Below are 16,774 nucleotides of genomic sequence, written 5' to 3'. Positions count from 1 at the left end.
AGCCCTTCCATTCTCCAATCAGCTCTATGGTCAGCTGCCAGAACCGCCGGCTATACTCTTGGGTTCCCAGGTGGGACAAATGAGCTTGAGAGAGCCGTGGAAGGTGGCAGGACATCCCCTCCCACTCTTTGTAACAGCAATCCAGCAGCTAATTAGCAGCTATGATTGCTTTTACAAGAAAGTCAACCGATGGCTAAAAAAACAATACTGGGATGATGCCTGAAGCTGCAGGCATCTTTCCAAAAAAGCCACTCAAAGTCCAGCGATGTATCGGTACATCGCTGGTCGTCAAGTAGTAAAAGGACAGTGAATAATTCACCTGCAGTAAACGATTGTTGAATGTCACATTCTCTGATTTAAAAATATTGCCCATAATGTAACTCTATAAAATAGTTTGTTAAAATGCATAAAAATATAAAAGATTGAAAGACTGCAACTTCTGCAAGTTCCTGAATATATACTTATGTTGCTCACTGTTGTTTCATGAAAGCTTGTGATTAATTGTTTTCTCCTGTGTAACAAAATGGCTCTTGTTAGGTAATTGCACAAGTTTTTTTTAATCCAACAAAATTTTATTTATTTTGCTGAAGTGTATTACATACAATGTCTTCATTGCAATATGGTTTAGTTCCATGCATCTTAATCATAATGATAACCAACAACCTAACCACCTCAACATTTTCATATTATCCCCTTTATTGTTTCTCTTAGCCCATCATTCACCCTGCATTTATTCCTAGTAGTCTGTCAGGCACTAGTTCCACCGGGGCTAATCCCAGCAATCCAGTCACGGTGCCCACAATTTCTCAAATTTATGTGCACTTCCCCTGTGCTGGTATATCAGCTTTTCCATTTTTAATACTGTACCAATATTGACAATCCATTCTTTTATGGTCGGGGAGCCTCAGACTTCCAGTCTATCATAATCAGTTTTCTAGCTTGAAATAGAACTCTATAGCCTCTCTGCTGTGCCCCTCCCATTCATATTCTTCCAGTGCACCCAGGAGACATGCTCTCGGGTCCTGTGGAAGAGAGACTTTGAACACAGAATTGACTGTATTTACTACTCTTGCACAATATGTATGTAGCTTGGGGCAATGCCACAGCAGGTGTATGAGGTCTCCATGATCTCGTTTACATCTTGTGCATGTGGAGTCAGGCTGCAAGTTCATCAAATGGAGTCTGTGGAGGGTATAGTATGTTCACAACAGGATGTATAGCTGGGTAAGTCGTTGGGACACATTCAGTGAGCACATGCCCACCACCTGAAAGATCTCCTCCCATTGTTCCCCATCCAGCTGGCCCAATGTCTGTCTCCCATTTCTCCCTCACCCTCAGGGGATGCTGCTTCATCACGGACTGTAACAGGATGGCGTAGCATTGGGAGATAAATCCTTTAGATGAAACAGCATCCCCAAAAAGGCCCTGTGCTGCAACCGCGTGACTAAGTTGCATATAGTAGAAGTGCATCGATAAGGGTAGACCATATATTTCCTTCAGGTCAGCGAATGAGCGCAGCACCCCACCCCTGAAAATTTGCTTGAGATGAGTAACTCCAAATGCCTTCCACCTAGCTCCAGACTGCAGTTTGGTCAGTTCAGTGTATGTGTCATTTTTGCCACATAGGGCTGTACTCTGTATAGCCATCCGCATTCTGGAGATATTTGGATTTGTTCCATACCTTCTGGACTAGACTAAAGATTGGGTACTTTTTGCGTGGTATAGTGAAGGCTGAGGTCTCCAGTGCCATGGGAATTGGTCCTCTACACACAGTGTAGAGCATTAGTTTCTGAGATGAGCTTTGCGGCCTAGTCATTGTCCCCTCCGCTGTTGCAAATGTGCCAATAAGATGTTACAGCTGGGCTGCTAGGTAATACAGCCAGGGATTTGGCAACGCCAAACCCCCGCTGTCTTTGGGTCTCTCTGTGTTCTAGTTTGAACCTAGGGGGTCTATTTTTCCAAATGAGGCTGCGAAAAATGGTGTTTACTATTCGGAATATCTTCAAGGGGATAACCATGGGGGTGTTATGGAGGAAGTACAGTAGTTGTGGCATGAGTATCATCTTTATTAGATTCACTCTACCCGCAACTGACAGGAGGAGGGAGTTCCAAGTTTTAACCCCTTCTCTAAACCGCTGGAGAAGGGGGGAGATATTTAGGTGAATATAGTCCCTCGGCCTAAATGTGATCCCCAAGTATTTAAAGGAGGTTGTAATGGGTATAGGACATGAGGAATTCACTGTCTGTGTGTCATCCCCATCCAGTAAGAGTAGAGCCGATTTTGACCAGTTTATAAGCAAACCGGAAAATCCACCGAATCTGGATATGGTCGTAATAGCCTCCCGAAGGGAAAGGTCAGTGTCTCCTAGCAGAAGCAAGGTGTCATCAGCATATAACATGACTTTTTCCTGCATGTTGCTATAACAGAAACCTGTGATGCGCTGATTGGCCCTAATCTCAATTGCCAGTGGTTCAATAGCTAGCGCAAAGAGGAGGGGGGACAGCGGGCACCCCTGCCTAGTACCCCTCCTCAATGTGAAGCCCCGAGACAGGGAGCCGAATGCCCAAATAGCGGCCTGTGGTTGACTGTAGAGACGTTTTACCCATGAGGTGTAATTTGGGCCAAACCCAAATTTCTGTAGTATCGACCATAGATAGTTCCAGTCTATACTGTCAAACGCCTTTGTGGGGTAATTGCAAGTTAATCAAGTACCCAAAAGCTTTATCCTTCAGTTTTAAACATGGAGTTTGGCTTTAGGTATTAGAGCTTGTGTATACAGGCTTTTGCTTGCCCATACAAATTAATGTGAATGCAAAACAACTCAGACACAACTCACAAGCATCTCAAATCCAACAAGTTACTGTACCTTCATGCACACAAACAACATTTTGGAATGCAGTAAGCAGCATAAACAATGTTGAGTCATCAAATGTTGGTGTATGGGTATGAATAGACCATATTTAATCACTATTTGTTTCATTTCTTAACACTGTTATTTATCATATCCAGATTACTTTATTTTCCACAAACGTTATGGTTGTTGTTTTTACATTTTAGGTGCAGCACAACTGATGTGGTTTGAAAAGTGTTATGTGTGGATTGTTTGCCTTGAGAAATATGTCTTGTATCCATCAATCATTTTGAGTGCTGCAACTATTGAGGCTTTCTCAGTCAGCAAACATTCAAGATTTGGAAAAAAGTAAGCTGCACTGTTTCTACAGTAATTAAAATCATCCAAGGTGGTAGTAGGATTGCTAAGTGTGCAGTACTGTTCACTAGGCCTAAACAAAACACAAAAGTAATATTGACTTCATATTGTGATGAAACTGATTATGGACAAATGCATACAGAATATTTTCTGAAAGAACATTATAACCTTTTCTTTTTTGTTTACATGTCTCTTCTCTGATGGCAGCTAACAGTTTATAATAGCTGCATGTTTCAAAATTAGAGATGTACAAAACATTTACATGAGTCAAAACATGCAGTTTGCTTCAAGGTGGGATTTCCTGGATTTGACAGTTTACCCAATTTGCTGAGTAAAGTGATAAAGAGGTCCAAAGGACCCCTTGAAAAAGGTGTGAAAATTTTCAGATTTGCAAGTCTTCGTTTTTTTTCTAAAGAAGATCAACAATTGTGGCCTTCATACTCCTCTCAGTAAAGCATTTCTTATGGGGCGTACACGCGGTCGGAATTTTCGGCTACAAAAGTCCGACAGATGCCGACAGACCAAATCCGGCGGACAATCCAATCGTGTGTGGGCTTCCCCGGACTTTCAGCGGACTTTTCCAGTCGCAAATCTAACGGACTTTAGATTTGGAACTTGCTTCAAATCTTTACGTCGTAACTCCACCGGACCCAGAAATCCACTTGTCTGTATGCTAGTCCGACGGACAAAAACCCACGCTAGGGCAGCTATTGGCTACTGGCTATCAACTTCCTTATTTTAGTCCGGTGCATGTCATCACGTACGAATCCGTCGGACTTTTGTGTGATCGTGTGTAGGCAAGTCCGGTCGTTAGAAAGTCTGTTTAAAGTCTACCAAAAGTCAGTCGAAAGTCTGTCGAAAGTCTGTCGGACAGGCTGTCGGACTTTTGTAGCCAAAAAGTCCAACCGTGTGTACGCCCCATTAGGCTTCATGTACACTGCTGCTGGCAGGAGCAATTGGGCGTTTTTTTTTTCAGCTGCCCCTGAACTCTCCTCTATGGTATCTTATCAGTGCATGTACACGGGGTCGTTTATAGTTGTTTCTAGGCAGTTGAGTTTAGCAGCGTTTTTTGGAAAGCAAAGAAATGCGTTCAGGATGGATGTTCAGCGGCATTTGAAACGCCAAATGCCTGTAACAGCTTGTAAACGCGGTAACCCATGTTTAGCTGCATTACGTTTACAGGGTTTTTTTCATTTTTGACCATTTGCAAAAAAAAATTAAAAAACGCTTCTAAATGCAAACGCGGCTAAACGCGGCATGTAAACGTTGCAAAACAGATGTCTGTCAAGTTAAATCGTTCAGGAGAGGTTTTAAAATTTCCCATGTACATTAAGCCTTAAAGAAAAGTAAATGATCCTCCACAATACATACACACACTCCATGTAGCTTGGAGTCATTGTTTTGATATTATCTGCACTTGTAATTTGCAAAAAGTATACTACTGTATAGAATTCTGTACAAATCTGGAACTCTACATTTAAAATTCTTTGGAAATATTTAACAATGTATTTCTGATACAAAACACAAATGTCAGTGTACAGTGCCCCCATGCATGTTCCCAATAAATCACCCATCAAATCTCAATGATCAGGCTGAGGTGCCTTGAACTGAAAAAACCCAGAGGGCCCAAAGTACATTAAATGAGAAATATAGCTAAAGCTTTTTTGGTCATACTTCATATGTGCATCACAGAAGGGCACTAATTTGTGCACTCCTGTGACCTAGATTCAGACGACAGTGAGCTAAAGACTGGATCCATCCAAGATGCCTGAATGGTAGCTGGCTCAGCCTCTCAGCGTGCCCCCTTCCCCAGCCCAGTGCTCCAGTAAGAGATGGAGGGGCAGAGCAGAGAGCCAGTGACTTCAAAACTAGCGTATTTGTTTCTGAAAATTGTACATTTTCCTATTTTAAATATGTTATGTTTTCTATTGTCAATAAAATATGGGTTTATGAGATTTGCAAACCATTGCATTCTGCTTTTATGTAGATTGTAGATGTAGATTTTACACAACGTCCCAACTCTTTTGCAATTGGGGTTGTAATTTTCCTGATTAGTTGACATTGCAGGAACATCATAAAACTCCCCAGAAAAAATTCTACAGATACCTTCTAATCGGACATTGGATCTTAAGCCTCACAAGGAACTCAGAGTTCCCCTACATGAAATCAACCTGCAAGCATGTTTGCCTTTTTTTCTGTCAGTCAGTACTATAACTCAATCTTTCCCTTCCTACATTATGAAGTGGGAACAGGGTATACATACTCCCATAGAATTGTAGTAATGGGGTAAAATCTGGTCTAGTATAGCAAAATATTCTTTTCATTTGACCATTCTAAAGTCTGCATATAAGGCTTTCTTTAGGTTGTATTGGGTGCCTACTTGAATAGCAAGATCTGTCTCATCTTATCTTAGATGTTCCTGAGGCTGTGGTCAACAAGGTGACAATTTTGGTGGCCTTGTCCTAGCTACCTTTTTATTCTTAGTGGCCAAACAGACCGTTACAAGATGTTAAGAAGCAAATAAATATGCTATTGGTTATTGAAAAAAAAAATAATGGCATTCTTAAAAGACTTTCAGGTTACATTTCTTAAAATTTGGGAACCGTGGCTTAACTATGCCTCTGCTTCTCTGCATTCCTCTAATCTCGGTTATTTATAGTCCTCTTTTCCCACTTTTGACCCCAAATCTGTAGAGGGAATACATAACACCCTTGTCTTCTCCTCCCTTTCCCTCTTCTTTACCTCTCCCCCCCTCTTATATTCTCTGTTAGTCCCCGCTTCATCTTGCCAGAGGAGCATTAGGGTTGCCTACATTATTTTGCCCTTAGAACAGATTCTCAGATACATTCTGTTTATGTTTGGGACAAATTATTGTTCTGCATTCTGCATCTCTATGCTTTTAATGTTGTTAGTATATGCTGACCTATTATTGCTGGACATTGCTAAACCTTACCCTTTGAAATTATTACAAACTATTGAAAAAGAAAGCCTATTGATTCAAATCCTGGGCTGAGCCACGAGCATCAGCAGTCTCATTCAGGTCTAACACTTAACCTGCCAGGCTCACATGTAGCTGATGAAACCAGGAATCATTTAAAAACACATTTTCAGCTGCAGGACCTTTAAACCGAATTTAGGTCTCTAGAGAAGCCATCAGGATTCACAAAAGAAACCAAAGCTAACAAGAACAAATTAAACCTTTTGCTCAGGTACTGACACAATACACGAAGAAGAAGAAGAGTTTGTAGTTGCTCTCTAGTGTTGTCACAAGCAGCAATGCTCAATAAGGGCCTTATTTGTCCATCCGTCCCCCGTCCCCCCGTTTGTTACTGCTACAACAGATAATTATCTAGTTTTGAACTGTAACCATTGATGACAAGGCGAAGAAATAGTGTGATGTAAGCCAGTGTTCCAAAGGATGCATCTGCCTGCGCACTGCTCACAACATGGCAGGGCCAGATAGATCTCTAGGTAATCTTGCCAGATGCCTGTTGCTCAATAGATAAAGGGGGTCCAGCCAAAGGTCCTGAATCCAGTGTTGAAATCCCTTCTCTAGCTTCTGGTTGAGGTAAGTAACCACTGAACATCAGAGGGCCCTTCTCCCATTGACTACCAATGTAAGGGGTCACTTCTTTTACTGACCACAAATGTAATTGAGCCCTTCTCTCACTGACTAACAAAGTAAGGGGCCCATCTTTCACTGAACACCAACAATGCATGCATAGTTCAGTTTAAAAAAGATGCTGTATTGTTTTATGTTTTGTTTGTCCCCACAGATTGGATTCTTTGTTAATATCTATTGCTGGATTAAAACTGCTAAGATCTTGTTTCTGCAGTCCAATTCACCAGTACCTGGTTTTTGGATTCACAGTCCTATTCTTTCTCTTTGACTATCACATTATATCAGAGAGCTTTTTACTGGATTTTTATTTTATTACCATCTTGTTCTACAAGGTAAAATAATTAATTTCATAATTACGTCCACTTTTTAATTAGATCTGTATATGTATTGTTATTTTTTATTACCGGTAAACATATACAGTACATACCTGTAAATATCGGTACTTCAACATTAAAGCAAGATGACATTTAAACTAGTGACTGCTAAACTGTTAAGACAAATTAAAGATGATTTTTCTCAAGATAAGATTAAGAGTCAGCAGGCATACTTACAGTACGCTACTACCTTTATACTGCTGCAAAGACTTTCTGTAACTCAGCTGTCCATGGGTTTATTTATATGTGAGCTGACTTATGCTCAGAGCTTTCTCTCTCTCTCTCACTCTGCTGTAAAAGGCTGCTGCTATGTGAAAAGGCTGAGCATTGAAAGAACACTAAAATGTTACAACAGCTGTCTGTTTGTTTTGGGAAACCCATTAATGGGCACCCTAATGGGTTCTCCAAAACAAACAGGTAATGGCACAAGTTTAGTTAGTGGCTCAGACAAACAAATGTTTTCTTTGGTTTATGCTATGGACTGTATGAAGCCCTTTTGAATTAAAACGACAGATGTGTGAAAGTATCTCTCATACATTCTTAAAGTGGTGTAGAATATGCCAAATGCATGTACCTATCTAGAACTTGTATTTGCATTTGGAGCATGCTGCATCACTTTTAGAATGTACATGAGACACTTGTGCAAAATCTGTCTGTGTCAGTTTCTCTCCCTGTACACCAAAAGAGAGCTGGTCTTATTTAGCTCCACTTTGTAAGATATGACGTGTCAGTGTTTTATTTTGAATTTGGCACATTCATTGCTCCACAATGAAAAAAGTGTTGCATTTTAGAACTGAATTTGGTGCACAATTGTCTGTCAGGACCAAAAGTGTTGCATATGCTTCATGAATTTGAATAACGGCAGAAAAGTGTTGCAGCAGCTTTATTGAATCCCTCTCATTATGTGGTCAAGTCTACCCCCTCTATTGACCTGATCACGAGTGAAGGCAGAACAGAAGCTGATTGTGGATTGGGGCTGGGGTTAGAGGAGGCAGAATGTGAGCTGGTTATGGATCACTAGGACAAGACTCAAGATGAAAGGAAGGCAGGATGAGAGAGAAGAGGAAAAGCAAAATCTGATTGTGGACAGGATATAAAGGAGACTGATCATGAGCGGGGATCTGAGCATTGTGGTGTGTGTGTGTTTGGGGGGAGGGGGTGGTAGATAAAATGATTATGGTGATGGGGCAAATGGTGGAGGAATAAGAGAAGCAGCAGCAGATGATGTTCCACTTATAGAAGTTGTGTGTCATCAATAAAGGGGGAGTCACGTTTATTAAAAAAGAATGGAAAGCTGGATTATCTCCTATTATTTTTCAATCTATACTTTGAAAATTACCCTTTGGCCATGGATGATAAATAAGACTTTAAATTGGTTTATAGAGTTGTGGAATATATCCATAAAAGCATTTATCATCAAAGCATAAATGTAGTCTGTTTGTTTTTGGGTGTGAATGAGCAAATCTGCATGAGATAGAGTGGGCCATGAATCTGTTATTTTTGGCTGATGACTGCAGATGTGTGACATGATCCTAGTCACCATTATTTACACATTTTGCAGTTACTCCTGCATTTGCTGTCACATTGGCAAGGATGCTTATGGTCCCTAGTATCTCCTTTGACCCAGGAAACAGATTGCCCAAAATCTGTCAGTAGGAATGAAGTGCATGGGCAGGTAAAGACCCCAAGTAAGGACCCTGCACACAGGCCAGGTTGCCAATTTACTGTATATGTTGTGTGGAGAAGAAGGAGAGTGGAAGACGGTAGTGTTATTCTTGCTAGGAAGTATATCTCTTGTTAGGCAGCTTAGAAGTGCATTGTGTGCTAGAAACTGATGAATATCTATTACCAATTTAACTACTTGCCAACCAGCCGCCGCAGTTATACTGCGGCAGAATGGCACGGGCAGGCGAATCGCCGTCATGTTACGTCAGCCCCATTGGCGGCCACTAGGGGCGCGCGTCGCTGAAGGCACGCACCCGCTGCTCGCCCCCAGAGCCGATGCGAGTGCGACCACCGGGCTCCCACGATCGCTCGTAACACGGCGAGAACCGGGAGCTCTGAGTGAGGGGAGGGGAGAAGGGGAGATCGTCTATTAAAAAAAAAATAAGAACAGCGATCTGTTATCTCCCCTAGTCAGTCCCCTCCTCCCTTCAGTTAGAACACACACTAGGGAACACATTAACCCCTTCACCGCCCCCTAGTGGTTAACCCCTTCACTGCCAGTGACATTTTTACAGTAATCAATGCATTTTTATCGCACTGATCGCTGTATTAATGCCAATGGTCCCAAAAATGTGTCAAAATTGTCCGACGTGTCTGCCATAATGTCGCAGTCCTAATAGAAATCGCAGATCGCTGCCATTACTAGTAAAAAAAAAATACTAAAAATGTCTTAAAACTATCCCCTTGTAAACGCTATAACTTTTGCGCAAACCAATCAATATATGCTTATTGCAATTTTTTTTTAACAAAAAATATGTAGAAGAATACATATCGGCCTAAACTGAGGAAAAAAATACTTTTTTATATATTTTTGGGGATATTTATCAAAAAGTAAAAAATAATGCGCTCTTTTTTTGTTTATAGCGCAAAAAATAAAAACCGCAGAGGTGATCAAAAAAACACCAAAAGAAAGCTCTATTTGTGGGAAAAAAGGACATCAATTTTGTTTGGGTACAACATAGCATGACCGCACAATTGTCAGTTAAAGTGACGCAGTGCCGAATCGCAAAAAGTACTCTGGTCAGGAAGGGGGTAGAATCTTCCGGGGCTGAAGTGGTTAAAGCTAATATCAATATCTCATTGTTGTGAGGAATGTAGTAATTAAAAATTATTATTTTTGGGGCATTTTACATAGGAAAATTTGGTTGGTTTTATGTAAAGATTATCCTCTTGTTTGTTCCAATTTTGTATAGTTTTCCAGGAGAGTGCAAGCTGTGTACAGGCATACCCCACTTTTAAGTACACAATGGGGTTTATTTACTAAAGCTGGAAAGTGCAAAATCAGGCTCACTTCCGCATAGAAACCAATGAGCTTCTATCCCCAGCTTGTTCAATTAAGCTTTGGTAATAAAACCTGGAAGCTCATTGGTTTCTATGCAGAAGTGAGCCTGATTTTGCACTTTCCAGCTTTAGTAAATAAACCCCATTGTGTACTTAAAAGTGGGGTATGCCTGTAATCAATGAACTCTTCACACAGAAAAAACTGATCTTAGACCCTCAGCTTACCATTCCAAACATCTGATCAAGTCCATTAACTGGGAGTATTCATAAAAATTTGTTGCAGAAACTTCAGCTCAATATTTTTCAGAATCGGATACTTTCCCTCCCCGAATGAAATACAATATTTATTTCTTAAAAATAAAAGAGAAGCATTTATTGGTATACCTGAAAAAAAAATAGTAATTTAGGCAGAATCACACATATGGCAAGTTTTCCTATACTGGAATCGAATCCCGGTAAAAAAAAAACAGGACTGGGCAAGTAACTGACTCACGGTACAGCAACCTATAGAAAACTCAGCAAAAACAGTGAAAAGGAACTGAATACATATAGACACTTAAAAAGGAAATACAAGAAGAATTAAACTATATTTTCCAGTTTAGCTAAAAGTAAGGCAATATTTCTCAAGCAAGGACAAATATGGCAGAGGGGACAAAACATAGCCTGACATAACATTACAGCTCACAGAAGCATTTAGCTGTGTGGGAGGTGGCAATAAATAACCTCCTAGCAGCTATGTGTAGGTGGAATCTAGGACAGTAAGGAAACACCTGCTGAAAGTGTGTTGGACAGGATGGACCTCTGCAGAGAGATCACTGCTTCCTCACAGAGCTAGGGTCATTCTCTGCAGCATGCTGATTATACAATCATAGTCTCCAGCATCAGGGAACACCATTCGTCTCCCTATTAAACACATCCTTATCTTAGTATTAAATCGCCTGATTGTTGATACATGCCACCCCACAGAGAGATTTGATGCTCCTTTACAACCTTTGGTATTGGAAACCCTCTACTACGACAAAGAACTATGATGGACCTATGTTCATCTCTTAAGCATTTTTAAAATGGCTAATATTTTATATTTGTTCACATCTTTTTCCACTCTTCTACCTTAATACCTTATCTATTCTCCCTCCTTCCTCCATCCAGCAGCTACAGTATTTGTAGCTGATGACTTTGGGGGTTAGACTGAAGCTCCTCTTTAAAACAGAGTTCCAACTACAATCAATCATTTTTTTTTTTAACCTTTATTGTAACCTGGCATTGTAACACTCACGTCTTCTGTAAAATTTGTCCCCCGATGTCCAGTTTCATCTGTAAAAAGAACTTTGATAACAGTGTTCTGGTTGTCTTCATTTTGCTTGTGGGCATGTGAAGCCCACAAGCATCCTGTTCCGATCCTGTTACGGGATATGGTGCTGCTGCTGGACCAGCATGCACCGCCCGTTCTCTCTCCGATCTCGCGCATGCGCATTCTGTCTTCGCAGAGCCGTCAACTACTCAGGTTGCCATCACAACGAGCGGCAGCATTGGAAGTGCCCGCCCCGTTGTGATGGCAACGAAGCCCTCGGCGCAGCCCGCTGAATCCTGGGAAATGATGACACACATCTCCCAGGAGCAGTAGTGAGCGGAGGCGCCGAGGGAAGTGACTTTGAAGTGAATTTGAAATTCGAAAAGCCGAAAACCCGAAAATTAGAAAATCTGAAATAGTAACTAACTATTCAATTATAGGTATTGTAATTTCCTTTCGAATTTGGCTGTTAGTGAACGTAACAAATATGAATTTATCCAAAGTTACGAATTATCCGAAATAACGAATGCCGCATCTAAACAAAGGTAACGGAACAAATTAATAATAAATAATAATAATAAAAAGTTTTTATTATTATTGTTTATTATTATTAATTCATTACGTTCCATTCGTTTGGATACGGCATTCTTTATGTCGGATAATTCGTAACTTCAGATAAATTTGTATTTGTTACATTCACTAACAGCCAAATTTGAAAGGAAATTACAATACCTATAATTTAATAGTTAGTAATAGTTACGTTATTATTAGTTAATTATTATTTTAGATTTCTGAATTTACAAATTTACGGATTTACTAATTTACGAATTTACGAATGTACAAATGTATGAATTTACGAATGTGCGAATGTACGAATTTACGAATGTGCAAATGTACGAATTTATGAATGTACAAATTTACAAATATTCGAATTTACTAATATTTGGAAAAATTTGTTAAACAGGTTTTCGTTAATTCGGAGAGTTCTGAATTAACGAATTTGTCGAAATTCGTTAAAAAACAAATTCGGAACAAAATGAATTGCACATGTCTAATCCCAATTCATACTATGGGGTTGATTTACTAAAGACAAATAGGCTGTTCATTTTGCAAGGAAAGTTGCACTTTGTACAAGAATTTGCCCTAGTGCTCAATGAATATAATGTGGTTTGCAAAAAATGTACTATGAAAATAAAAAAAAATGCTTTTTTGGTTGCACATTATAGGATGATGGAAGTCAGGATAGCTTCACTTTATTCACTTCACCTCTGGAGCAAATTCAATGCAAAGTTTAACTTCCCTTACAAAGTGGACAGCCTACTTGCCTTTATTAAATTAACCTCAATATCCTCAGTAAGGCCTCATGTACACTGCTGCTGGTAAACGGACATTCAGAGGCAGTTGGATGTTTTTTTCAGCTGCCTCTGAACTCATCCAACGTTATCTAATGTGTACATGTACACAGGTTAGGTTTAATGACGTTTTTAGGCAGTTGAGTTTAGAGGCCTTTTTTGGAAAGCAAAAAAATGAGTTCAGACGCTGAGTTTAGAGACATTTCAAGCGCTAAACGCGCCTAAACGTGGTAACTTGCGTTTAGCCGCGTTTCGTTTACAGGCGTTTTTCATTTTTGGCTACTTTGAAAAGAAAACATTTTTTTTTCCAACGCTTCTAAACGCATACGCGGCTAAACGTGGCATGTAAACGTGGCAAAACGGACGTTTTAAACGTAGGTTACTATCTGTCAAGTTAAATCATTCAGGAGAGGTTGTAAAAACATCACAAACAATTTCTTCCACTGAGCTATTTAGTCTAATAACAGTAAGAGGGCACCATCCTTAAAAGATACAAATAGAAAATAAAAATGAAAAATGGAAATAAGTGAATAAAATGAATGAAGGTGTAAAAGGGAGCAACTGCCCCCTTTAAAGTGTATAACCCTTCCAATATGAGTTTAGGAAAAATAAATAAACAGTTCAGTTAGACCCCTTTCATACTGGGGCCACCATGTGTTAGCGGTAAAGCACAGCTCGTTTTAGCAGTGCTTTACTGTTGTTTAAGCAGCGCTTTTTGACCACTTTTAACCCCCGCTAGTGGCCGAAGAAGGGGTTAAACATGCCTGTGTTGCGGTGCTTCGGAAGCGCTTTTCATGCGCTTCGGAAGCACTGCCCATTCATTGCAACGCGCAGGGGCGTTTTGGGAGCGATGTGCTTGCAGGACTTTTTGTAACATCCCGCAAGCGCACCACCCCAGTGTGAAAGCATTCGGGCTTTCACATTCGGGGAACATGGGAGGCAGTTTTCAGGCGCTTTACAATCGCTATTTCTAGTGCTAAAACACCTGAAAACTGCCTCAGTGTGAAAGGAGTCTTAAAGCAATAATGAAAAGTAGGTGCTAGTCCTTATAAACAAATGAAGTACAAAAACCTGTGTTTAAATAAATCAAAAGATTGGACCCCTTTCACACTGAGGCACTTTTAGAGCATTTTAGTGCTAAAAATAGCACCTGAAAAGCGCCTCTCATGTCTCCCCAGTGTGAAAGCCCAAGTGCTTTCACACTGGGGCGGTGCGCTTGCTGAACGTTCTGAAAAGTCTTGCAAGCAGCATCTTTGGAGCAGTTTGGGAGCGGTATATACACCGCTCCCAAAACACCCTGCCCATTGAAATGAATGGGCAGCGCTGCCGAAACGCCTGCAAAGCACTTCGGCAGCACCGCAACACGGGCGATTTTAACCCTTTCTTCGGCCGCCAGCTTTACCGCCAACGCCTGGCGCTTTCAGTGTGAAAGTATCTAAATATAAAGTCCAGCTGTGTTATGAAGGAAAATCCCCAATCACCGTGATCTTGTGAAGTCTAATAAAAAGTGACCCCTTCATCTTTATACTGTACATATAAAGTGTTCTTCCATGTGCCCAGGTGAAGTTTACACTCACCGGTCAACAAAGCAGCCAACAAGCCATGTATGTTAGATTCTGTACACGGAATATCAGATCTTCTTCATAGGAGTCCAGGTACCAGCCCACTTATGGATATCTCTAATGTAAATGCTCATTCACTCCAATATGAGTGAGTAAAGAAACCCAGATTGATGGTGATTTCATAGTGTAGTAAATTGTATTTAAAATAGTAAAAACAACAAACATATAAAACTTGCACTCACATTTGGCAGGTGCCAGCAGGGCACCAACACTAGCAGTCCAAATGCTCTATTCCTCGCACCGCTGCTGGTGCCTGGACTCCTATGGAGAAGATCCGATATTCTGTGTACAGGATCTAACATGCAAGGCTTGTATAAAAAAGAAAGTGTCACTTTTTATTAGACTTTACAAGATTTTCCTTCATAACACAGCTGGACTTTATATTTAAGGATGTTTTGATTTATATAAACACAAGTTTTTGTACCTTATTTATTTAAATTGTTTAATTTGTAGGCTAGCACTTATTTTTCATTATTGCTTTAACTGAGCTGTTTATTTCATTTTCTTAAGCTCTCTCTGGTATGGTACCCTAAAGACAGCGGGTTGCACGAAAAAAAAAAACCTGACAGCTCCAGTCGGAGAAGCTGTACTAACCATCCGACATTAGTACAGCGATCTCCTCTGCTGAGATGTGTACTGACACAGGGATGACCTCCCACCAGAAAACTTCAATCAGCGCTCTCTGCCATTGGCTAAGAGCACTGATCAGGAATCAGTTGGCTTCTGGTTTTCTAGCATGCTCGTCCGACAGATGTAGGACATTTTTTTTTTTAATTGGCAAATGTTTTCCGACATTCTTTCTAAAGAAATATTCCCAAAAAAATTAATTTAAATTACCTTTTAATTTGTAAAAATAAAATAGGTATAAAAGTACAACAGACCGTTAACGGGTCACAAGTTCAAAAAAGTATTTAGTAACAGAAAGAGATATAGAAGTAGTAATGGTCCCTGAATTCTATTTAGGGAGCTAAAGTTGAAGTCCATCCAAACATGAGTTTGTCCGTATACAGTTCAGAACCTTAAACAACCATTTGTGGATCGAGGATATTCTCCAAATATGCAGGGAACAAGGAAAAATAAAGAAAGGAGGGGAGAAAAGTAAGACAGTAGAGGCATGCACCCTCACCGAACCCAGTAGAGTTGATGTTTCTAATTCAGCATGTAGCACCTGTCAAGTACTGGATCCAAGGATCCCACGTTTTTTCAAACAAAGGCATCTTATGTAATAGCGCCAAAAGACATTCATTGATCAATTTTAAGGACCTTTAATCTTACCATTAGCATTCATACTGCAATGGTGTGGCATTAATACTGGTTCCTCAACTATCCTACTAAAACAGTTTCTATTCCAGTCAACAAAATGGCAAATACAAGAACCTTGGAGACTACGCCATGGTGAATCACAATTCATAATACTCTGGAGTGAAAGAAAGCAGTCTTTTTATCATTAATTGGTGTATCACATATTATTTGAAATAGAAATACAGCTTATCCTAATTACCCCGCCCCCCCTCCTACTAACCGCTGCAGGAGTAAACCCAAAGTAACTTCATACCCTAGCTCTCAGTGGATGGTTCCGTGTACACCTGAAAAATAAGTAATGATTGATATGCTTTGTTTGATGCAGGCTTTGTTTGAATTAAATTGTATTTTTACACATTATAGTAAATATAACCTAAGATTAATCTTTTACAACTTGAAGTTTTTACAATTTGTTGGTTATTTATCAATGTTTTTATATTAATTATTCTTTTCTCTTCTAGTTTCTTGAACTACTAAATAAGATGAATTATGTTCTGGCATATATTGCACCATGGCAAATTGCTTGGGGATCTTCATTCCATGTATTTGCTCAACTTTTTGCCATACCCCGTATCCTTTTCTTTTACTGAATATACTAACAATTATTAAATATACCAACAATAAACAGACACAATGAAATTGCTGTGGCATTTTACAGGAAGCTGGTAATATGTTCATGTAATACTGTAGTTAGCCAACTTATAATTATCTATACATTTTGTGCTTTATTCTACCAACAACAATAATAATATTTAATAAAATTGCAACTTTTTTTTTTTTTGACACGGGGGGGGGGGGGGGTACGACAGAACTTTGATAAGGCTTTTACTGCTGCTAAGTTTAATATGTGTATTGGAGTTTTAAACTGTGTCACAGTAAACTTTAGGAATTTAAAAGTAAGTCTTCCTCTTTTAAAACAGTGGCATCCTTGATTACCTGATTCCATGGAAATGTCATATTTTAACTCTGTATTTTTTTTTTTTTTAAATTCTGCTG

At 39.8% G+C, this 16,774-nt stretch overlaps 1 protein-coding gene across 1 annotated transcript in view; it reads left to right on the top strand.

The window, feature by feature from the left end:
* PCNX2 (pecanex 2) overlaps positions 1-16,774 on the top strand; it is a 294,170-nt gene that overhangs the window by 185,457 nt on the left and 91,939 nt on the right. Inside the window, exons 19-21 of the mRNA XM_073627975.1 lie at positions 3,059-3,200; positions 6,986-7,163; positions 16,240-16,348. Of these exons, the coding sequence (XP_073484076.1) occupies positions 3,059-3,200; positions 6,986-7,163; positions 16,240-16,348 (429 nt within the window). The remainder of the gene's footprint in view (positions 1-3,058; positions 3,201-6,985; positions 7,164-16,239; positions 16,349-16,774) is intronic.

Source organism: Aquarana catesbeiana, linkage group LG04 (genome assembly GCF_042186555.1).
Source record: "Aquarana catesbeiana isolate 2022-GZ linkage group LG04, ASM4218655v1, whole genome shotgun sequence".
In the NCBI taxonomy this organism is placed as follows: Eukaryota; Metazoa; Chordata; class Amphibia; order Anura; family Ranidae; genus Aquarana; species Aquarana catesbeiana.
The sequence above is the reverse complement of the archived record's forward strand: the minus strand, read 5'-3'. Positions and strand labels throughout refer to the sequence as shown.